This window comes from Myotis lucifugus, unplaced genomic scaffold (assembly GCF_000147115.1).
Source record: "Myotis lucifugus unplaced genomic scaffold, Myoluc2.0 scaffold_0, whole genome shotgun sequence".
Classification (NCBI taxonomy): domain Eukaryota; kingdom Metazoa; phylum Chordata; class Mammalia; order Chiroptera; family Vespertilionidae; genus Myotis; species Myotis lucifugus.
The window spans coordinates 33,742,787-33,767,477 of record NW_005871048.1 but is presented as its reverse complement, the minus strand read 5'-3'; the positions used below and the strand labels follow the sequence as shown (position 1 = coordinate 33,767,477).

The 24,691-nt window shown below is 34.9% G+C and overlaps 2 protein-coding genes and 1 non-coding gene across 5 annotated transcripts in view; 1 reads left to right on the top strand and 2 right to left on the bottom strand.

Annotated features, from left to right (window-relative positions):
* Positions 1–536: 536 nt before the first annotated feature.
* TMEM167A (transmembrane protein 167A) lies at positions 537–23,456 on the bottom strand. 2 transcript variants are annotated; one of them, XM_014449964.2, is made up of 5 exons: positions 23,349–23,456; positions 13,369–13,478; positions 9,454–9,488; positions 9,216–9,268; positions 537–4,395 (listed from the first exon to the last, which is right to left on the bottom strand). In XM_014449964.2, the coding sequence occupies exons 1-5, from the start codon at positions 23,349–23,351 to the stop codon at positions 4,357–4,359; spliced, it is 240 nt and encodes a 79-aa protein (XP_014305450.1). In that variant the 5' UTR covers positions 23,352–23,456; the 3' UTR covers positions 537–4,356. The 2 variants fall into 2 exon arrangements, with proteins under 2 accessions (XP_014305450.1, XP_006081307.1); XM_006081245.3 differs by lacking the exon at positions 9,216–9,268 and having other exon boundaries at positions 23,349–23,442.
* On the bottom strand, positions 11,671–11,804 carry LOC111825615. Its single transcript, XR_002828808.1, has one exon. It is a non-coding gene; the product is annotated as a small nucleolar RNA U109 (small nucleolar RNA).
* Positions 23,457–23,558: 102 nt separating the features above from the next.
* Positions 23,559–24,691, top strand: part of XRCC4 (X-ray repair cross complementing 4) — a 181,749-nt gene continuing 180,616 nt past the window's right edge. Inside the window, exon 1 of one of the 2 annotated variants that reach the window (XM_006081241.3) lies at positions 23,559–23,642. The gene's annotated coding sequence lies outside the window, so the exon portion shown is untranslated. The remainder of the gene's footprint in view (positions 23,643–24,691) is intronic. The other variant, XM_023750178.1, reaches the window with a different exon arrangement.

Below are 24,691 nucleotides of genomic sequence, written 5' to 3'. Positions count from 1 at the left end.
CTGTCACTTTCATTCAGAATCAGATTTTAACCATTTCTGGAGGAATTAATGACTTCCTACCTAAAGTAAGTAATTTAGACTATTGTAGGCTCACTCAAAGAAATAGTAATAGGCTGAACAGTCCTAAGTTGCAACACAACAACCAAAAACATATAAACTCCCCCAAACTGATCTTGACCATTAAAATATGAAGGTAAAAAAGAAGACATTTCTCTTTTACCATCTTACTCAAAAGATGTCAATTTCACCTTTTTTTTTAAAAATATACTTTATTGATTTTTTACAGAGAGGAAGGGAGAGGGATAGAGAGTTAGAAACATCGATGAAAGAGAAACATCGATCAGCTGCCTCCTGCACACTCCCCAGTGGGGATGTGCCCACAACCAAGGTACATGCCCTTGACCGGAATTGAACCTGGGACCCTTGAGTCTGCAGGCTGATGCTCTATCCACTGAGCCAAACCAGCCAGGGCAATTTCAACTTTTTTAACCTTTAAAGAAACTTTCACTCATCTGACAATAAAAATTAGGAGGCTCTTGAGAGTTCATTTTGATCTTTATTATACACCATAGGCATGAGGACTAACCAAAGATGATTAATTGTACTCTTAAAATCACAGGAAATGTATTTCCAATTCTCCCCCTTTTTTTCTGACACTGGAGTGGCATTTCAGATAATTTGGGATTAATTTAGGGCAAAGTAAAAGACACCATGAAGGGCAGTATACAAATGACATAATTGTGAAGCTATTTCTGGAAGCTAGTGTAACTTGCTAATTGTTATTGAGAACATGGCTGCACAGTATCCACAACACTATTAGAGTTAAGTTCTCACTTAACATCAATAGGTTCTGTGACTTCCAATAAAACGATGTATAGCAAAAGCAAGTTCACCATAGGCTAATGGATATAAACTAGAGTTAAGCTCCTAAGGCATCTCATCAATATTGTAACAAAATGACGTTAGTTGCGTACTTGCTGTGCTCAGCTACTTATCTTCTGAACATCTATTGTTACTGAATACCAAGAAAGTAAAGAGCAGTCTTTCCATTCTTGTTTTTAGCTTCCCATGATCCAATAACCTCTCACAGGCTTTGAAAAGAGCATTAAGTCCTTGCTTACTGTAAATATTTTTTTGTACACCCAAGAAATGTCTGCTCTTGTGCTGATGCGTGCTTTAACAATCATGGCTGCTTTGGCATTGATGGAGTATCGGTGACTAGGGTTCTTAAAAATACTTGACCCGGTTGCCTTTGCTATATATACTTAGCAGGTGAGTCTCTGAAGCGTATGCTATTGTATTCCTGGGCCAATAGATATGTTCAACCTTGTTTATATATTCACCAAGGAAGGATTTTTTTGTTGTTGTTGACTTTTTTTTTTTTTGTTAGGCAGGAGGGAACACATATTGAGCTTCAATTTTGAGGTAGGTAATAGGAAATGAGAAAAATATACACCCTCCAGGATCTAACCTCTGCTTACCTTTCTAGGCTTGTCTTACTAATCCCCAGGTGGCACAAGCTAGGTACTTATGGTCAATATACCACTGGTGCCTTTGCATACTGCTCTTAAATTCAGCTTAGGCATTGCTTCTTTGGAAGTTCATATCCCTGACTGCGTTGTCACCCTTATTTTCTTCTAGAAACCTGGCATTATCTCAATAATAAATGCTCTTTCACCCACTACTACTTTATGACTACTGGAGGGAAGAAAATGTGTACTTATCTATCTTTAGTGATAATATACTATATGCTTCTTGAAAGAATAATGAAACACAAATATTCTATTTACAAGTCCTAGTTCTTTTCAAAAAACTAAGCAGAGATCTTAGTTTTATTTGTGATTTTGTAAACTTGGAGAAGTTAGTTCATTCAAACTTCTATTTTGTCCTAAGATAAAACTAGACTGGTCTGCATATCACTAAGATGAAAGAGCCTATTACGCATTGCTTATTACTATTATCCCTAGCACAAAAGGGCTATTTGGAATTTGAATATGTAAGAGCATTCAGGATAGTGCCTCGACCAGCAGCACAGGCACTGAGGAGACACTGGACTTGATTCTAAACTTTAAGCCACAGAGGGAATTCAACACACTATGTGGCCTTTTGATTGACTATCTTTTAAGACTGCTTAGAAAGAAGACATGCCCCTACCATTGGCAGAGCTGAGGCCAACCAGGAACTAATTATCAGTACAAAACAAATTCTAGGAGAGATGGAATAAAAAGATTCTGAAGCCAGGAAGGTTAGGGAGAGTAACTGAACCTAGTAATCTGTGAACTGCAGTGCCCATTATGCCATCCAGCCCCTCAGTAAGACTGTGTGACAGCAACAGTCCATCTGATGTGGAACCTGATCCTTATTCCTCTTCTGCATCCTACCATCCCACCAATGCCACAAAGGGAATATCTGAATATTCCCTAGGCTTAAAACTACCTACACTGCCTTTTGGGTTATAGAATAGGATTCAGTGGTAAATCTTTGAAAGCAATACATTAAAGAAAGACTCCTGTGTCTTTCTCCCACCTCCAAAACAGCTTATGTCTCAAAAGGTCAGAATGGCTGGGGTCAGAAATAAGTTGCCTCCCACTCCGTTCAGAATCTACACAGAGTTCAAATTTTTATATATTACCACAGATTTTCCAAAGAAATTATTGCTTCCTCTATCTTCCACCTACATTCTCCAAAATGCCAAATTAAAGAAATGTCTTAGAATTGATTATCTAGAATTTTTATCTATTTTTTTTTTGTATTAGATTCATCTAACATATGAAAAGTTAGTTGACATAGCTTTTGGAAAGCCTAGTTGGCAGCAGAGTTGGACAACAGATGGATAAGAAACCAGACCCAAAAAGGTGACTTACTCTGCATGTATATATGCTGACAAAAGAGTACTATTTTGGGGATACCCTGAAAATCCATGACCTAATGCAAAACCCAACAGAAAGTTCAGAATAGGAACAATTACCATAACCTGATTCTCTATCTAAAGCAAAATATAACACTTTAAACCAGCTTTAGATAGGCCAAAAATGTAAAATAAAATATATTGTCAGCTTACAAGCAGCTTTTATCTTTTGAAAAAAGAAGAAAAAGAAAAAGCTGGCAACACATACCCAGCTTTTCTTAGATGTTTCCTAGAATTCTTTCCAAGTAGTTTAATTTTTAAAAAGAGGTGGTTTTCAGATCTATGTCTTGTTTCTGCAGAAAGCGCTACTAGCAGACTCATTTTAAAATAATTCTCTTTTCTTTTAAAAATTTGTTTTCTTTTTACCTTTATAGGGAGAACAATTAGCTGAGAACAATAACTAATTAATACTATATATAATGGGCAATTTCTAGCTAAGATGGTCCATGGATCAGTAGATTTGAAAACAATTAATCATCACCTATTAAGTTACATAAGAGATTCCAGTTCAAGTTGACAGACAAACATAAACCAGATTCAAAGTGCTGTATTAAAAAACAAAAAAAATACAGTTTGCATTTTAGGGTAATTAAAATAAGTGGAGACCTGACTCTACACAATACAGGATTATCATTTTGTAATCGTTCTGTTTTGTTCTGTTTATTCTAAGAATATAGTTTTACTTAGAAAATGACAGCTGGTCAAATTTACGCTTAAGACATTTATCCATACTTAACCAGAGAGGCTGCAGAAGCGACTACACCAATCAGCTATTCTAAATCCTTTCACGTTAAATATGAACACTTTCTCAATACTACTCAAGTCACATCTCATTTATCTTTCTCCTTAGAACGGCATAGGCTTATTTTAAATAGTTTGAAAACCTGCTATAAACTACAGAGTTCGTTAAGAGTAGAGGTGCTCTGGTTAATGCTCAAAATGGTGTGGCCAGAGGTAAAGCAAGTATTATTAAATATGATGCAACCCTTAGCAACACAAATTGAACCCTTTTTTTTCCCAATAAAAAAGCTAGTCCAATATACGGTCTCATTCCATAAAGATATATCACTTCCAAGTCACAGTGAAAGGAACTTGAATAATTTACCAAATTTTTCTACTATGTGCCTTACAGATACCTCACTAAAAACTGGTATTGGACACAACGAAATGACATTTGCAGAATGTAATATTGTAGTGACAGTACTGAGATTGATTGCTACAAACTCTTTGAGTATTAAATAGTTACATCCTAATTATATAGAACATTGGTCCAATAACAAAATAGAGAACAGCAGCTGGGAATTTATCTCATTCAATGTTGAAACAAAGTTATCCATTCTTTGCATTATTTTCTGCAGATAAGTCCCCTTTTTATATTGAAATCTGATGGCAATTAAATTCAGGTATTTTTCCAAGTTACTGCATAAATAGGATGCTGAAGGCCATCACTATACAGCATACTGCCACATAAGGACTCTTCCGTTCACCTGTTGGAAACAAGGGAAATATTCAAGTTGATTAACTGAGTAGCTAACAGATATGATTCCGTTATTATTTACTATTGGAGAAGAGTACATAAGAATCAAGATAAAGTTATTGTTATGAAGTCCATATATTTTGAGGGTGGGTGGGGAAAACAAGAACTAGATGCAATATTAAAGCAAGTATAGCCCAGCCGGTGTGACTCAGTGGTTGAGCATCAACCCTTGAAGCAGGAGGTCACCAGTTCAATTCCCAGTCAGGGCACACGCCTGAGGTTGCAGCTTGATCCCTGGTGGGGGCCATGCAGGAGGCAGCCAATTGATGTTTCTCTCTCTCGCTCTCTCTTCCCCTCCCTTTAAAATCAATAAAAACATAAAAACATTTTAAAAAGTACAATACAGAATGCACAAACTATATCAATTTATTTCTAAGAGCACCTCCTTTTCACTCATTTAGAAAATCTTCAATGCACCATTCCTGTGCCAGAGTAAACCCAGATATTAAAAAAATACAACACTGAATGTAGGACAGAGATCCAAGATAAATGATTTATCCTCAATTAAGGCCAAACAAATATTGCTTAATTTTTTCTGCAGAAAGGGAAACTTCCATAAAAAAAAAAATTCAACATACTAATTTTAGCCATTTTTTTTTCCTCATTGGTAGCAATTTGTGACACTTTTAAAAGGGAAAAAGAAGCATTTGTGGAGGAAAATGAACAGAGGGTGATCAATAAAAATGCATTTTAAGAATGGGCATAAAATAAGATGCTTAATAAAAAACCTATTCGAAATATAACAGTTTCTGAGATGAATTTCTTATCAAACCTTTTATATGTTTTTTATAGTTATGATTACTCTGGGTCAGAAATAGAACTTAAAACAATCACTTCAGTATGAGTTGATTTTTATATGTGTTTAAGGACAGTTTATACTGGGGTGACTTTCCTTTGCATGAAATAGACCTAGAGTTGGCTTGTGAAATGGTGTTGCAAACAGAGATTTGTGATTGTGAGTTAACTCAAATTCATTTTATTCTTTCCTGTTTCTTTAGCAATTGCAAGGATGTACAATTCCACAAAGCACCAGGTATTTATGTGCTGCCTTGAGGATAAGAAAGGATGAAGAAAGAGTGATGTGCTACTTCTAGCAATGATCCTGGGTTTGTACCGGGACCCTCTATGGTTTATACATCACTCACTTGTGTTTTTCTATGATGTTTAAAACCAGCACTTTTCTAGTAACTAGGTTCCTTATTTCATTTAGCAAGTCAGTTAACTACCTCAGAAAAACATCAAATTTGACCACACTTATCTAACTAAAATCCTCAATTGAGCTCACAGTCTTATTGTTAGTGAGTATACATCTTTGTGTCTGTTCAATGAGAATAGTCATAAAAGATATTACATACACACATAAATAAAATAAACATTTGGTGTTTTTCTGAAAGTGTTTTTCTATCCATAGACATTTAATGGACTGTTTCCAGCTAAAGGAAAATCTAGAGAGAATAGTGTTTTCACAGTACCACTACCTCAACTAGAAAAAAAATTGCTATTGACATTTTGGGCTAAATCTCCTTGGGTTATCATTTTAAGCAATGCTGATTTTTTTGATGGTAAAAAAAAACTTGTTATTAAACAAAATTAAAAGACACACAGACTCATTCCAACATAAATTTCAGGTAGATTCCATAAGTAAGCCTGTGACCTTTCTTGGGGCTAGAAACTCTTTGTCTTATTAAACACCCAAAAGAGAAATTAATATTGTCCTAAATTTTCCATCTGCTGGAAATTAATTTTTGAGGAAGTTCTCCTCCTCATTCTCTAACTTAGAATGCTATAATTTACATATGGGTTTCATTTTCCTGTTTTTAATTTTCTTAAAAGAGATTGCCATGTGGTAGAATTAAACATCTTTGGTTGAACTTGGGTAAGATCTTGTCTGGTCTTGGTTCTGTATACGTGAATGTGAAACAGTTGCTGTAATGTGATGTGTAACATAAGATGATTTGGCTGGGTCTTTTCCCATTAAAATTGCATCCTTTACTTGTGGATATATTCTGTGTCAAGATAAGAGGAGCATGTGTTTGAGAAAGCAGCATATCAGCATCAACATTTTTTAAGTCCCTTTGCCAAAATGAAAAGCTAATGCATTTATAGAATTGGCAAGAAGTAATACGTTAACTGAACTCTTTAACCTATGAGAGTCATGTAATCGAGAGGAAAATAAGCAAGCAAAAAAAGGAAAGACAGTTTATAATTAGATATAAAAATAGATGAGACTACAGGAAAGCATTAAGCTACAAACTGAATGTCCTAAATTTTTAGCTATATTTTCAAGTCATAATTATGAGCAAAGGAGTTACCTGGGTTGACTAATGAATGAAGCTGAACTTCTCTAATTTATTACATAAAATGAATTTCTAATACCTTAATATTTTATTTCTGAACTAGAAACTTAATAATACTGAGATGAAAGCTTAGCCTCCTAACTCCATACTGTATTTACTTTTACCAATGAACATTTAGAATTAATTACTTTAATGCAGTGACATTCTCTCTATTTTCTCAAACTGTCTTGCTCCATTATGTCTCTCTTTGAAGTTTACTTGAAATACTCTGACCACTCTGCTCCTCGACAATATTATTTCTTCTTCCGGGTGACTTGGCTCTGCAGCACACAGCCTGGTTTATATATATTTACATTTACCATTCGCTATCAGCATTAGCCATCGATGGTGCTATTGTGTCTCTTTATCTCTCTCCCTCTCTCCCTCTCTCTCTTTTAAATATATTTTATTGATTTTTTTACAGAGAGGAAGGGAGAGGGATAGAGTTAGAAACATTGATGAGAGAGAAACATCGATTCAGCTGCCTCCTGCACACTCCCCACTGGGGATGTGCCTGCAACCAAGGTATATGCCCTTGACCGGAATCGAACCTGGGACCCTTCTGTCGCAGGCCGACGCTCTATCCATTGAGCCAAACCGGTTAGGGCTTTTGGTTATGTTTGAAGTGCGTAACATTTCTCCTATTTCAGGGCTTGCAGCTAGCTGTTGAGCATGACTGAATGCCAGATAAGTCTGTACCACAAAGCTCTGTAAATCTAGGCTGGGTATTCTCTACTTCAGCACTATTGACATTTTGGGCTAATTCTGTTGGAAGGGGCTGTCCTATGCATCACAGGATGGTTAGCAAATCCCTGACCTATACCCAGTATATGTACCCCCACTCTAGTTGTGACAATCCAAAACATCTCCAGACATTGCCAAATGTCCCCTGATTGACAACCACTTATCTAGGCTATGTCTGTGCTTTACCAATCTGAGGTCAATATTTCTTACCAAAACAAGATTCTCATGTCTATCAATGTTTAAGAGAGAATAAAGCCCAACAAAGAACACTGAGGAAGAACAGTGTAACATGTTAAAAGCAAAATGAATTCTCTGAATTTTAAGTTCAGAGAATTTAAAATGTATGTGTCAATAGTCAACATATTAGAATGAGGGCTTTGAAAGAGGTACTTTTCTGTGAAGCTCTTTGTGCTTTTACTATCGTTTTCTACAGGAAGAAACCTAAAAGGCCAAGGAAATGTATAATCTCATCATAACAGATTTTTTGTTTTAAAAAATAAAAGGACTCTAGATAATTTAGTATTATACTTACAACTCCCACTGTGAATAGGTTTTGCCTATCATTAAAAGCTCAAGGGAGAAAAGTTGCTCTCTCAAAATTATTTCAATGTTAACACCATATGGATCTTGGAAGATGCTTTAAAAATTTTCAAAACTCCTACAATTAATTTTTAGTCCTTACTGAGAATAGGTTATGTCTATAATTATCTTTAGATACATTACATCAATTTTCAGGTCTTCTTTAAAAAAATTCTAAATATTGTAAGAATTCAGTTTATATTTTTCAATCTTTAATAAATTTTCTTTCCTGTTATGGGCCATCTTCTAGAACTTTCACATCTCTGCAAAGTGACAATCAAAATAAAACATAATACTTTAAAGGGAGCACAGCTTATATAAAGGAGATGATTCTTAAATTTTCCATCCTATCTAAAGGAATTAGTTTAGGGAATTCAGGCAGTTGTCAGATTGGCTATTTTCTTCATTATTAAAGCCTGACAGTCTTATGAAAAAAGTAGTATTGTATAAATTCAATGTTAGAAGAGAGTATAAAAATCATTTTGTTGAGGGAGTCATATAAACAATTTTAAAGAGGACAAGAAATAGTCATTTTTTCAGTTGAGGTGGTATAAGTACCAATGCCCCGAAGTAGTTGTTTTTGGAACAAGCCATGTTAAAACAGGTATAATCTATTATTCAAGAGTACTGGTGAATTACAGCAATGCAATACATTTTAATTCATTCACTACCAATCATTTGAGAGTCTACTATGTGCTGCTGGACACTGTGCTACATATTATATAGATAGCTGAATAAGACAAGAGTATATTATCATCTAAATATAAATACACTTAAGATGCTACTAATCTTATGAAAAGTTAAAAGATAACTACATTTATGTTAACTTAGTCAATCATAATAAAGCTCAGCTATGTCCATGTGGGTTTAACAGACAAAAGTTAATGTTTTCTAAAAGCAACAAATAATACTCTATGACTTAGCATAGGGCAATAAAATGATTATGTTTAGGTAGTTACTCAGCAAGCCTTTTATTGATGGGAAAGTCATCCTCAGTTATCCAAATGGTACACATGATACAGAACAAAATGCTCTCTACTATAGGCATATGTGCATAAAACTATACATATTTGTCTAAAATCTCAAAACCAGGAATGCGCAGTATTTATACCTGAATTTTAAGAGAGACTTTTCTCATATTCACCAGGTATCCACCAAGTCTAGCTTTAAAAAACATAGGGGGGAAAAAAACAGAAAAAGAATTCAGAGAACTCTACAAACTTTTACAAAATTGCAGAAAATTAGGAAGCCTGCACTGTAAAAACTGACATTTGATTTGTGTGAATAGGACATAAGTAAACTGGCCAACAATTTACTGCTGAAGAAAGGAAGATTATACAGACACTTACCAATTCTGGCGCACTTCCAAAATATACCCAACAATCTGCATAGAAGAAAAAAGAAAAAAGTAGCTACTGATTACTGGGAAAGATAAATCATTCTCTCAGTATTATAGAGAGAATTCATTATACTAGTATTTTAACTTTTGATGCTTTGCTTCCAAACTGAAATTAGTTTGATATTAAGTTACTTATGTAGAAAAGTAGAATACAATAACTTAACCACTATTAATGTATATAAACTTACTAACTGAAATGCATGTGGTGTCCTAGGTTAAACCTACTGTAGATTAATGCAAAAGTTGCAAAAATTTGCATAAGAGCTTACTATTTTGTCTTTTAAAATGCAGCTCTATATTTAAATAATTTACAACCATGAACTCCAGAAAAAGCATCTATAAAACCATAACATTCAACAAAGAAGAATACAAAAATATGTGCCTATTTTTTCAATATAAGTAGAAAATCCCAGTTCAGGGACAATGTATATGAGGTAATTAAATATGGAAATTTAAAAACACTTTCTGGAAATAAAAGAGAATGCAAATGAAGATGTCCATTTCAATTCTACAAATGAATATATTATGATTAAATACATATTATATGTATATATCACTTATTTGACATATAAAAAGTACCAATTAAAAAAAAAGCAATCAAAGACATTCAATGAATAGAGATATCAGAAAAAATAAAAACACTGTAGATAACTATTTTGTTGGTCTGACAGAATAATTAATGGTGTTGTGCATGGTTACAAGTTAAGATAAATTAAAATTACTTATTGTAGTAAGTTAGGATCAGTGTAACAAAATCATGATACTTAAATTCCAGGGAAATTTATATTACCCTCTTTTTGCCCAAAGAGATGTCTGGTTAATGAATCATTCATTATATTCGAATGATTAAGACTGAAAGAAAATACTGGTTCAATTAAGTTCTAAATAGGTTCTTCCTCCTCTGAAGTATAATAGCTTCCTGACCTCAAAGCAAAGTCTCTTACTTCAGATTAAATGAAATGGGTAAAAACAGAAGTTATTTTGAAGGATGGACATTCTGACAGGTGAAACAATTTTACTATAAGAATAAAAGGACAAAAACTATATATACTCTTGAATGAAAGTAATGAAGGCTAATAAAAGGGCCAGATTGTGCCTAAAATTAATCCTACTTAACTGGTTGCTTAACTATAATTAAGTTGAGCCATTTATCTCTTTAATAGCATTTAGCACTCAATAGGGTTGTTAAAAGGATTAAATAAGTTTTTACTCAGCAAGTCTTTAGAACAGTGACCATGTGCTATGTTCAGTAATACAGAGGCTGCTAAAGGCACATGTTATAATAACTTCAGATATCACTTAAAATCAGATTATATTTCATAAAAAATGGAAGACAATAGGTTAGTGGTCTGTAATGCCATGGTTCCTTGATCCTAAAAACCTATTGATTATAATATACACTACTGATTTAAAGCTACTCTGCTTGTGGGACTCAGGCAGGATACCTGGAGCTCCTCCGTGGGAAGCTTAAAGTCCCACAGAACATAGTCTGAAACCACATGATCACAGTCAAGGTCTTTTCAGATATAATATTCTATGAGTATCATCAAATGTGTACAGCACAGCTGACATATTAAAGCTATTCAAATAAAATAAAAATTCCCAACTTGGCCACTGAGAGATGTGCCACTGCCACTTTGGCCTTTATTAGACATATTTTCTTCTTAGACATATTTCTGTATTATTCCAAATGCTATTCATTAAAACACAGGAATTTTAATAGATGGTAAAAACCCATACAATTATGCTGATTACTTTCTATGGCTCTGAGCCCATAAGTATACCTTCTGATAAAGCTATCAGGTCTACGAAAATAGGAAACAAGACAAAATAACAAGCTTTTTCTGCTGCTTTTTACTTCTGTTATCTGAAGCAGCAAAAAATTAAGTTGTTATTTCCAACAGTGAAGTCATCAAGAACTAGCTTTATGCAATCGACCTAGACTCTCAATTTAAGCATGGAATACTCACTGTAAAGATATGCATTGTAACAAAAAAAGACAACGGTGTATAAATTTTTCTGCAGAAAATATTTTATAAACAAATCAAAATAAAATGGGGCTTAATATTTATATAAATAGAAAAGTTTTTTTAAAAAAGCTTCCAAAGAGTTGACTATCAACATAAACTTTAAAGTGTAAAAATACGCATGTTATTTCTTAGGTCTTCTATGTAGGAGAAATATACTACTACTCAACCTCTACTGTAAGGTTGGCAGCCCTGAGAACTCCTTTTATGTAGCATGTTATGGAGGTATTCCTGCTCCCAAAGGAATGAGGAACAGACATATTTCCACATGCAATCTACTTTTTCATAATCGCATCAACATATTCTATTCTACTATTATGTGATTATTCTTTAATGAAACAAACACTTTAAAGTATAACAGATAGAAGTTAGTATTATATTAGAAATCCAAACAATGGATCAATGAGAATGTTTACTGGTTTCTATCATATGCTTTAACTATAAGTAATAGTTGGGGTTACAAGGAAGGAAAGGAGGAAATAAAACTGGTTGGGTAAAAAGACTTCACATGCAAGTAAGAAAGAAATACAATTAAGCAATTTCAACAAATGGACAAAGTATTAAATTGAGTGCCGAAGACGAAGTGCAATAGTTTAGAAAAAAAGGAATGACAAAAAGACAATGTCTACAAAGGAAGTAGGGCATGGTCATAAAAACTGATGGACAAATAGCATCTGTTTTCAACTTTAGTAAATTAAATAAAATCCCTCAGGCAAACAGAGACAGATTATCAGTTTATTAGAACAGGACTATTTTCAATATTCAAAACTGGTTAGCGCTCTATTTATTTCTTTACAAATGTTTAAACAACCCTAGTAAATAAAAAGGGTTAAAAAAAACACACAAATAATTTAGAGAATGGGATGTTTGGATTGATGTTAATTAGGACTCCAGAGATAGAATAGGATTGAAGGAAAGAGAGCAGAAATTATTACTCTCATGGTTGAATATCTACCACTTGGCCTTTTGTAGAAGTTTTTATTAGTGGAAGAGAAGTGTTTGACCTTTCAGGATCCTAATTTGGCCTTTATCTTATCTTCCTGTTAAAAACAAAAAAAGGTGCTGGAGATAATTATTCTTATGTGAAATATTCTATTATTTCATCCTTTTATTTCTTAAAATCATTAAGTGAGGTACAGGCTCTTATCATGAAAGAATTAAGACAATTATTCATAGAAAATTAACAAATATATAAGGCAAAGAAAACAGTTTTTACCACATGTTCTCTTTTTTTTAATGTACTCTCCTTTTGGTTAAATTCAACATGTATTTCTGTATTATGAACATTACACTTTAACATTTAATTCTGTGTGTTATGATATTAAGCTCAAATTTTTTTGGGGGGAGGGATAATGAATCTAATAATTAACAGGGATGTGACAGGCCCAAGAATGTTTAAGTAAATAAATTTCTTCAAAGATGTTTACTTTATGATATAGACTGGGAGTTCATATGATTAGAGCAGTCTTGGACTGGAGAATATCTATATTATTATTTTTATAGAAAGTATGCTTACAAACTTTAACTTTCAAAATGTGATAACCAATTTTACTAATTATTCTATATTCTTAATCCCAGCAAAAAAATATGTTGCATCTTTTAAATATACATATTTTTCAATCTAACAAATTTCAGGTCACTTCTGATATTTATCTTTTTATTTAATAAGATTCTGTGAATACAGTTTGATTTTTAAAACAGAGGAAGAAAATAATGTAAAAAGTTATTACAAAACTAAGCTACATATAGAAATTAAATTGTTTAATGATGTTTAGAGTAATTTACATTCAATATCTATAAGAATTAATTGGGGTGATTAGACATCATTAGTAACATACCCAGTTTTATTTCTGTCCAGGAGGCTGGGTGCCATGGATCGGATATAAGCACAGGTACATATAAGCAGCAAGATTACAGTCAACAGACTCTGAAAATTGAAAATGGCAGACTAAAAAGAGAAAAAGAAAAATTAATATCAAAAGAAAACCTGCATAGGCAAAATATGCCTGACAAGTCCATATAAAGAATCGTATTTTTTTCTTCAAAAAGCCAAACAGAAAAACATGTCTGAGAACACTTAAAACCAAAATAATAAGGTATTCTGAGAGTGTACGTTCTTCTTTAGTCTTTGGGCTAAGAGATGGAGAAGATGTAACAAAAATTCTAAATTCAACAACTTTAAAAACACTACTACAAAAAAATGTCACAAATCCAAAATAGCTCATCAAAGCTGAATCAATATGTAATTAATACAGATGTTCTGGAGGCCCAGACTACATGTAGGACAGAGTCTCCAAGCTCTACCAGTAGCTGGCTACATGATCTCAATGGAATCACTAGCCTCTAAGTCTCTGTTTCACATCTGTAAAACTGAGTGGAGAGTAGGGAGATGGACTAAATGTTGGCTAAAGTTTCTTTCAATTCTGAAATCCTTTTAGGATAAGGATGCTTTAAATTTAAGCAATCATGCACCGATTCATACTATGTTAATTGCTTTTGGTGAAAGAAAAGCACTTGATCATTTACTGCTGAATGTTTAAAAGTTATTCAATAAAAATAACACAGGAAATCGTAAGTTTCCAGTCATAGTAAAAGAAAGGTAGACTTACTCTATTCAAAATTCAGCTCAAGCATTATCTTTTCCAGGAAATCTTGAACTCATCTGCTTCCCCTCTCCTATTTCATATAGAATTCTCCTTTCTGTTCCCATAGCAAACTGATATACATTTATTATAATACTGAATGGTCCCTGAAGAGTGGACATTGTCTTATCAGACTCAATTTCTAGCACCTAACACACATTAGGAACCAAATAAGGGATGGTTGAATAAATAAAAAGTGCACAAATGCTACTGTATATATAATAAGCCCCAAAGAATCTAGTGAAAAACAATTACAAGACCATAAAATAATTAAGTAAGGTGGCTGGGTACATAATTAAAATATTTAAATCAATAGCCTTCATGATTATATCATCAACCAGTTAAAAGACAATAATAGAAAAAAAAAAGATTTCATGTACAATAGCAAAATATCTAGAATAAGTTTAATATGAAATGCTCAAGATTGGCATCAAAGAACAAAACTGACAAAACCTTAAGACATAACGAAGAACAAAGAAGTAGAATGAAGTGCTATACCTGGTTCTTATATTAGAAGGCAATATCGTAAAATTAATCTGTAAATTTAAAGTGAATTAATATCAACAAGTTATTTTTGAAATAGACATAATTGATTTTGAAGTTCATATGGAAAAAAAAGGCCAGAATTCTAAAAAAAGAAACTAGCCCTGTCAAAAACTGTCATAATACTTTTAACCTTTTATACATTTTTAGAATATTTATAAACTATTCAAAACATTTAAAAAAAAGATACATTATTTACCAACATCCTTAAGGACAAAAAATGATTACATACAATGCTAAGTGGTAGGAAAAGCAGCATGCACGATTTCACAATCATATCTTTAGCTATGTAAAGCTTTATTCAAAAGTATAATGCAGTGATTATCTCTGCAAGGTTTTTAACCTACTTCTCAACTTTTTTGGATTTCTCAAACTTTCTAAGTATTACGGTCTGAAAAAGATAAACAAAAAACTTTTGTGTTATTTTAAGTTATTTTTCTATGGAAATCATTTTTTTCATAGATAAAGAGTAAATTTAAATATGCCTTTGTTTTAATTGAATTGGATTTTAATTTTGCATCGGTGAAGACAAGTGATACACATTTTAAAACTTAAACAGTTAATGGATGAACTCAGGATCAATTCTAGATAGAAAATAATAAATATCTCACAATGCTTACCTTCCAAAGATCATATTTTGAACATGTATATTGAACATACATATCAGTATGTTGATAAATACAGTATTTGATAATAACCTCATGAAATATATTTCCTTCCAGCCAACATAACTAAACATATATTTAATATCTACTCTGGGGTATAAGGCTAGATATGGGATTTAAGAAGTTCATAGCATGATTCCTTTCCTCCAGGACTTTACAACAATTGATATTCACTGAGTGCTTATTTTAGATTATCTTATTTATCCTCATATGTTATGAATACCCTTACTTTATACATCTTAACTGAGGTATACAGCAGTTATAATAGGACATGTATTTTCAAAACTAAATAGCCATTCGCTGTAGCATATGTGACTACTGAGCCATGCTGACAAAAAAGTGCTGTTTTCATAAAGGAAAGTCAGGAAAAGCCTCAAGGAGAAAGCAGGAACTGAATCAAGCCCTGAAAGAGCATAATCAGATGGGCAAAGAACAGAGAGCAGGCTCCAGAAGAGACCGAAGCATGTAAAGCATTCCACAGAATCAAAAATTTGCATGTTTGGGGAATAATGTGCAGATTTATTTTATTAAGCAAAGGATTTATGTAGTAAAGTGGCTGGAAAATAAATTTGCAAAGGAGCTTTATCATCTTCCTTAATGGAGTACCTAAATTCATGATTTTGCAATGTATATTTTTTCCTTCCCTGAATGTCTTGTTAAAGAAACATGCTTAAATGATATGCTGTCTGGGATTGGTTTCTAAGTAATCCAGTGTGTGTGTGGTGGAAGGAGTAGGGTTGATGAAATGCTGAGTGTAGGAGGCTTCATTGTGCTCTTCTTTCTACCTTTGTATGTTTGAATTTTTCATAATAAAAGATTTTGAGGCACTTAGAAACATGGCTATTATTAAAGAAGTGGGGTGTGTCATATACATTTGTATGTTAAACCATTTAAAAAATGAAAATCATTTACAAGTATGAAATATATAATACATACAACTTTGTTCCTGGGGTTTATAAACCCTAAAATTTAAACAAATAATCTTAGGTGGTAAAGTCTTTGAGATGTACTCAGACTGGTTTAAAGTGTTTCAACTTCTAGACATTAGTGTACCACGGCTTAGCCTGCCTAAGCATTCCTCTTAATGCTTAGCATCTGTTGGCCTCTGATATAAAATGTTCGTCTCAGGGTTAAAGGAAACAGATGTTCCTGCTCTGTAGAAAATTAATTGGGATTTTAAATAGGGAAGTGTTATTAAAGAAAAGGGAAGAAGCCAAGAAAAAATAAAGCATATCTGACCACAAAATAGAGGGAAAGATGATAAGGTGGTAAAGGAAGTAAAATTCATTTACTGTGTTTAATTTTTTTCAGATCTTTTAAATCATGAAATCTTTTTCAAGGTATTCTGTATTTTCGCACATTTCCATCTAGTTTTGCCTGCCTGGAGAACTGACTGAAACTGGTCTCAACTCAAGAGGTACCTCCTCTGTGAAATCTTTCCTGTCCCCACTCTCCATAACAAGCAGTCAGGATCTTTGACATGTGTTACACACATAGATGCCTATGACAGTACCCATCAAACTGTACTGTAATTGTATCCTTTATTTTATTGGGGTTCTTATTAATCCCGGTGACTGTAAAAAAAAAAAAAGGGCACAGTAGTCACTGAAAAATGTTGAATGAACAGGAACTTGTAAACAATCCCAAATAATATCATTTTAACAAATGCAAGAGCATACTTAGATTCCAAATAACATTGCACGTTATTACAAAAAAGTGTAGATCAGACTGCTGCATATTGTTTACTTAAGAGAAACCTCCATATACTCCTTTGCATTTATATTTACTTGTCATTAATACTTGGAAAATCCAGAAGGAAGAAGCAAAGATCATGTTTATGTTAAGGGCACAGGCTGTAGGGTAAAATAAAGGCCTTAGGTAATTTCCTTTCAATATTTAAATCTTTTGTATCACAAACTGGAATTCAGAGAAAGTTTTATCAGGCAGCCGGTGATTGCATATGGGACAATGTGTATTCTTCTGATTCACCTTAGAGGTCTCGATGACTAAGTGGGCAAGCTGGCTGGCAGAAAATTCTAGAACCTCAAAGAATTCTCCAATCTCAGGTTTACCTAGTTTTCCATGAGGACACCCTGTGACAACGGCAGGGGGTTATACAATGCATGCTTTACAGCTTAATAAATATTAGCTACATGAATTAACACTAAATAATGCACATGGGAACTAAGGAGTTATAAACGATTCCTTCCGGAGGCTCTAGGGAAGAATCTATTTTCTTGCCTTTTCTAGCTTAGAGGCTGCATGTATTTCTTGGCTAGTGACCCCCTGACTTCTGCAATCACTTTTTGTGTGACTTATGTCCCTCCTACCTCCCTCTTACAAGTATCCTTGTGATTAAATCATCCCTTCCCTCTCCCCATAATTCAAGATACTCATCCCATTCCAAAATTCTTAATCAAATATGCAAAGTTCCTTTTGCCAAATAAGAACATATTTGCAGGATTTTCTTGTGTGTGTGTGTGTGTGTGTGTTATTCTGTTGATCACACCTACAAACAGTTCCCACACCTACAAACACTTCCTTTTTATGAGGTATCTCAATGACATTTCCTAGACTCAGGGTTGCTTGGGCACCTGGAGCACAAACAACCTCGAATACAGTCAAAATGGTAACCCTTGACTTTTGACCATTACTCTCACAGTTGTGCTTAAAAAAAAAAATGGTAATGGGAAATCTCCAACTATTTTCCTCCAAAGGCCCCTTTTATTATCCCTCCATACTCCAGACCTATCACACTATGCATAGCTAATCAGAGCTTCTAAAATACTTCACATAATTAGTGTTATTGTACTGAATTAATTTATCTAAACCAGAAGGAAATCAACTTAATGAGTCATTTACTTTGTATAATCTCTTTAAAGTAAATCATGATTTCTCAGTCCATTTGAAATAATGAAAATAATTTAGATTTTCATTTGGCCACCACTACAATGCATGAAATCATTTATCAATGAATAGACAAAGAAATTGGTCAATGCAAAGCTTAATGTCCAAACACGAAATTATTTGCAATGTTGATACACCTTTTTAAAATTTGCTATACTGAAGTGTTTGAAAAGTTAGCAATACCTATTTCAGATACTGTTTTTGTCATTTTCTCTATGCAGATATAATTTCTTATTTTTGGAATCATTCCTGAATGTTAATGCTGACTGGTCACGAGACAACGCGGGTCTGCACACGAGATCAGCAAGATGTTAAAACTAGTCACTGAGTTTGAATATAAGGACAAGAATTCAATATAAAGTTTTGTTTTTAGATGTATAAATAAAAATACTTCTAAGCAAAAGAAACCATCCAAAACATTAGGAATAGAGGGAAAAAAAAGGAAAAGATCCCAGCAGTTTAAAGGTTCAAATAAAGAAACAATGAGAAAAAGCAGCAGAAATATGCATACTAATATGCTAAAGGGTGATTTGCCCAGAGAGTGCTCAATGACTGGTTGCTAACCATAAGACTTTAAGTAAGCCTATAGTATTTTCATTAGTCCTGGATCACTTAGGCTACAAGTAGCTTATGTCTTTATTTTTAAGATAATTAAAATATTGTTTAATCAATTTGTTAATTAAGGGCCTTCTTTATGCTTAACACTGTCTGAGAGCTTTAAATGTTGACTGTTTCCGAAGTGGGAAACACATTTTTATTAACATATTTAATTCTGCCAGTTTAATTAAAATTCACTTTAATCAAGAACTGAATACCAAAGATTTAAATTTAAAAAACTCCAAATAGTAGCAATTTTACTTACTTTAATAACTACTGCTTTTACACAAAACTAAAGTCATTTATCCCTCTCTGGGGGTCGAAAGAAACCCAGAGATGACATTCCTGACCTAATTGTGTTACAAAATTATACAGCACTGGAAAAGTGGGTCAGCACTTTATCATTTACAAATCTAGGTCAGGTCAGCATTTTCCAACTAGTTTGTACTTGTAAATTCATATGTACCACTATTATTTCTGAAAATGGAAAACATGGAAATACAGGGAAAAATGTAAGCCTGTATGTGAATATGCAAACACACACAAATACTCCATTTACCCCAAATAATTGACTACAGGTGACTGAAAAGATTTTCACTAATACATAGAAATATTTAACATTTTCTTTTAGCATTATTAGAACATTAAGGTCAAGCTATCTTAGTTTAATTTGAAACTCAGAAACCAGGATTGCTTAATGCTTCAATGCTAAGAACACACCAGCTTCTCTGAGTACCTGTGGCTAGTAAACATTAGGATTATTTAATGAAATAATCCAAGTGTATAAATTTATCCTTGGGTAAATCATCATCAGTTTAATTCCCTTTGTAAAGTGAGGAAGCTGGACTAAATAGCCATTTGATCTCTCTGGACCTGTTTCAAAAGTATGGAGAGACTTTCTCTACTTACACTTTCCATTTAAATTAATAACTTTCATTGCTATGCATAAAACTACAGTCCAGATTAGGAGCACCCCAACTCTGTTCTGCACTGGCAACACCTTCAAAATTATTTTCTTATTTATCCTTTCCTTTAACCTAACTACTATTGTCAAGAGTTGAGGCATTCAATCATATACTACCTGGATCACTGCTTTTATTTCTAACTTGGTCTCCCAAATTTTAATCTTCTATTTTAATATACCCTCTGTATTATTACCAGTTGGTTTTCTAAAATGCACACCATTCTCTTCCCTGCTCCAAGTCTTTTACCAGGTAAACAATTAAACATCATCAAAATATAAAGTCCTTAGTATGTCAAAAACCCCTTCAAGATCTGGCCCCAATCTTTCTAGTCTCATTTTTCATCATTTCAGTACTTAACTGCTATTGCTGCCAGTTTCCAAGCAACTATCCAACTTGATGCCCTTTGGCTCCGTAACTGCCACTTCCTTTATCTGTTATCTAAAAGATAGAGAACACTGTCCAGCTCCAGCTAATGATTCCTTAGTCAGTGGTTCTCAACCTTCCTAATGCCGCGACCCTTTAATACAGTTCCTCATGTTGTGGTGACCCCCAATTTCATTGTTACAAATTGAACACAATTAAAGCATAGTGATTAATCACAAAAACAATATGTAATTATATATGTGTTTTCCGATGGTCTTAGGCGACCCCCTGTGAAAGGGTCGTTCAACCCCCAAAGGGGACTCGACCCACAGGTTGAGAACCCCTGCCGTAGGTAATCCCTAATCACTCTTGAACATACAGGTCAGAGCATTATCTCTCTGCAGCAGTTCCCAGCCAGAATTACTCATTTTTGTGTTTCATTAGAATTTTTGTGCTAATATTCTTTCTGCTATAAGATGAGGGAGAACATTTCGCACCCCTTCTCTTATACTCAGTTTAAATATAAAATGTGGGCAAAAGCTCCCACTCTGCAGAGTTTGTGAGCATTAAATGAGAATATCTGTAAACCACCTAATACATCAACAAATAAATGAAATGAAGATCAACTTCCTTAGTTTAACCAAGAAAAGGATGGGAATTGGTAATGATTTTGACCGTCTGGCTCAGTCTTTCCACTACACAGATTGTCTTTCTAAATATTAGCAGATACCACATGGAATTTACTTATTTAATAGACCTTTCCACTGGATTGTGAAGTCCTTGAATACACTGAGCATGTCTAACATGACTTTGTATTCCAAACTCTCATTCATTTGGTGTACTAACTTTAATTGACACTGTGATGTCAAGATTGAAAGATCTAGTCTCCACTTCGAGAACTCTGCCAAAAGAGGGGAGAAATATAGGCAACACCTTTTTTGCTGTTTTTCTTGCAATAAGTGCTATGCTAGTGGGATACTGGAAATATACACGAGGACTCTGGAAGCCCAAATGGATACCTAAAAGGACCAGACAAAAATAGGACAGGGAAGGCTTTTTAGGAACAGATGAAACTTGAAGTGAATCTTGAAAGATATAAAAATTTAGGGAGAACAAAGTATTCTAAATTTCTAAAAAATATTAATTCTTAAGTGGTTTACTTATCATACTGTTTATGCTGATAGTTGTAAATTATTACTGTTGATAAACATTTTATGGCCTTGAAAAGCATTTAAAAAAGAATTCATTAAAATAAGGTAACTCGGATTTAAGTCATTATTACTGGGTAACTTCATAAATACACCAAGTTTAGGTGCAAACTCAATGCTGACATCTGAAGCTCACAGGAACAGAGCAGAAATGAAAAATTAACCACTGGCAGTTGTTTCTATTATCCACCCATGTCTGACTGGCATATTACATATGAGTGACAAATAACTGAGACATTTCATCCCCTATTAGGTTGTTTCTATTAACAACAAATGAAGATTTTTGGCATCTGGACATTAAAATAAATTTGAGTTCTACTAGGTTGTGCAACCCCAAGCCCATCGATCTCTCTGTCCCTGACTTCCTTCATCTACTCAGAATTCGTTGTGGGCTTGAAAGAAGACAATGCTTTTAAGCTTGAAATAAGACAATGCTTATTAACTTCTTGGAAAATATACAAGAATTAAGAGTAACAGTCTCTCTAATCCTTTTAAATTGAAGGAACCAAATCTAAGTTAAATGACAGCTCACTAATCACACTCTTTCAGAGCAAGTGTATCCACCTTACCATTTGGTAGGTGGAGAAAGAAGCTGGACAGTATCCTTGTCCAAGGAAGGAATAACTTGGGACAAACTGCTATCTCCTCTTGAGTGGTAAATTTCTCCAGGGAAGAGACTATGACTTATGTCCTAGCTATAATTAAAGTAGCTAGCATAAAGCTATAACAAGTAATACATTTTCCATTAAATGTCTAAACGTTTTCTGCTGTGGGAACTTCTGGGAATACAAGCTTAGCAACTATTGCAGAATAGCACTTTGGGCATTGTGGTTGCTTTTGATTCTATTATAAAGGCAGGCATCCTTTCCCCCCAAATATGCTCATAACTGCAACATTTGGCACGTGGACTTCATCATGAGGGCATGAAGCAGAGGCTTTTGGCATTTTATCATAACACAGGTACAATGCCTCAGACAGAGCTTGGGTGCTTGTTCTTTTACTACTGACACTGCATCTGTCCTCTGTCCCTGCTGGCTTTACCTCCTTTTTTTCAGGCTGAAGATGTAAGCATTTCCTTTGCAAACTTTTGTGATTTAATTTCAAACTTTTCTAAGAGGCCCCCACTAGCAGATGAATCTGCAGTAACACAAAATAACACATACAACCTTAAAAACGTGATGGAAGGAGAGGAAGGCCTGAGGCCAGAAGAAAACCCATCTTTGCAGAAACCTCCAATCATGAAACCTATAGTGTGTAAAGTAGCATCCTTGCAGCGGTTCTCAACCTGTGGGTCGCGAACAATGAAAATACATCCTGCATATATTTACATTACGATTCATAACAGTAGCAAAATTACAGTTATGAAGTAGCAACGAAAATAATTTTATGGTTGGGGTCACCACAACACGAGGAACTGTATTAAAGGGTCGCGGCATTAGGAAGGTTGAGAACCACTGGTTAGAGAATCAAGTAGGAGGGACCTAAAGGCCACTAATTCTACAGATAAAAAGTCAGGTGTAAAGTTGGACAACAATTAAAAGTAAAAGATCTGGATCAGGGGCATAGGGAGAGGAGAGCAAAGTAACAGATCAAACTCCAGACGCTATAATGTCTCCAAGGGTCGAAGACCACCACGAGCCAAACCAGCACATTTCTCCGAAAGAGATCAAGACAGTGGCCTCTGAGAACGAGACGGGCTCCAGGCCCCGGGGTCATACTTGGGGGGTCGGCCCCGGTTCTCCCGGGTTGGACGTGCAGGGGCCACATGGCTCCCGGGCCTGTGCAGCCCCCGAACCCCGGGAGAATTAAGTTAGTGACAAGGATCCCTGGCCCGCGCTCCCGGGGCCGCCTCCCAACCCTCGAGCCCCGATTCGGGGCCATAGCCCCTTCAGAAAGCTCAACCACGACCCCACAGCCCCAGTTCTTACCATAGTGAGGCCGGCGAAGCCCCAGCCACATCACCCTTCCGGGCCCAGGGCGGAAAAGGCGGGCCCGCTGCCTGCCGGTCTCGCTCCTTCCGGCCTTCCGGTTGGGCTTCTCAGGGTACCGCCTCCTGAGCCGCGCGACGGAGAAGGCAGGATAGGCTTCTCTCCACCGGAAGAAGGCGGGAGTTAGTGACGTCACGCGCCCCTGCGGAAGTAGATGACACTCTCATTGGCTGCGGGACGTCAGCCTGTGGGAGCGGGCCTTTTGGAGGAGACCGGAAGTCGAGTCACTGAGAGGTAGGTTTCGGAAGCCAGGGGTTCGCCTCTTTAAGTAACAGTAATGATAGTCTTGTCCTTTTTTTTGCTTGTTCACCCCCGCCCCTTTTAATTTTTTAAATTTTTTAAATTCTAATTGTTTTTAGTTCCCTCTTCTTTTCCGTCTAGAACTCCGCAGTGCGTGGATGTTTCCCGACTAGGATCCCCCTGCTGGGCCCTCCGTTTGTTCAGTTGCTCCCTTTGCACCTGGGGGAGTCTTTGGATTACAAAGCGTCTTTGAAATGCTCTGTGAAATGCTCTGTGATGGTTTTGGATAAGGAGGACCCTTGAATCTGCAGGGCTGTTGGATCATTTCTCTGACACTGGCCTCTTCTCTCTCCCAATCCCCAGCTTTTCGTAAACTGTCAGTAGGTTGCATCTGGGGCTGAAACGTTTGGCCCTTAGGGATCACGGGCGACTTTCCGTGGCAATGAATGGGGAGCAAGTGCCCTTTCCTGAGTTCAGAGCCGATTACTCGAGAGAAGTGATCCAACGGCAAGACAAATCATGCTTTTTCTTTTAATTAGTAAATTAGTAGTATAATTTAGCTTCCTCTGATTTTAATAATCCCAGTGGCTGAGGCTATATTTCCCCCATTTTTTTTATTCGCCTACCCTAGATAAACAGGCGCGTTGATGTATTCAGTTTGCATAGTTTTTGGAATTATTGAGTTTATTCCTCTACCCCCTTAAATGAATCAGAAAATTATGACAACCCTTTGGCTCCAGCTGTATAGTTTTGTTTTGTTTTTTTCTCAGACAGCAGAGCGTTCTTTTCAGAATGTTATTTTTTAAATTCTTTATTAACTCAGAAAGTGGATAGAGGAAAAATGGGAAAGAAACTAATAAGGACTTGATTTATTAGTTTTTGGCCAAACTATGAGATCCTTAGCTGTATTTGGCCTAACTATGAGATCCTTCTATATTTAGGGCAGCATGGTGATTGAAACGTTAGATTTCTGTTATGTGATTACATTGTTGCTACCACATTCAGTTTTTTAAAAAATATAATTTACTTTTGAATCTACTGAA

Excerpts from the sequence above, each read along its gene's own strand:
- TMEM167A (XM_014449964.2), bottom strand. Across the intron at positions 9,489-13,368 it reads CTGGACAGAAATAAAACTGG|ATTGTTGGGTATATTTTGGA; the intron begins GTATGTTACTAA and ends TCTTCTATGCAG. Across the intron at positions 4,396-9,215 it reads AAGTCTCTCTTAAAATTCAG|GTGAACGGAAGAGTCCTTAT; the intron begins GTATAAATACTG and ends TGTTTCCAACAG.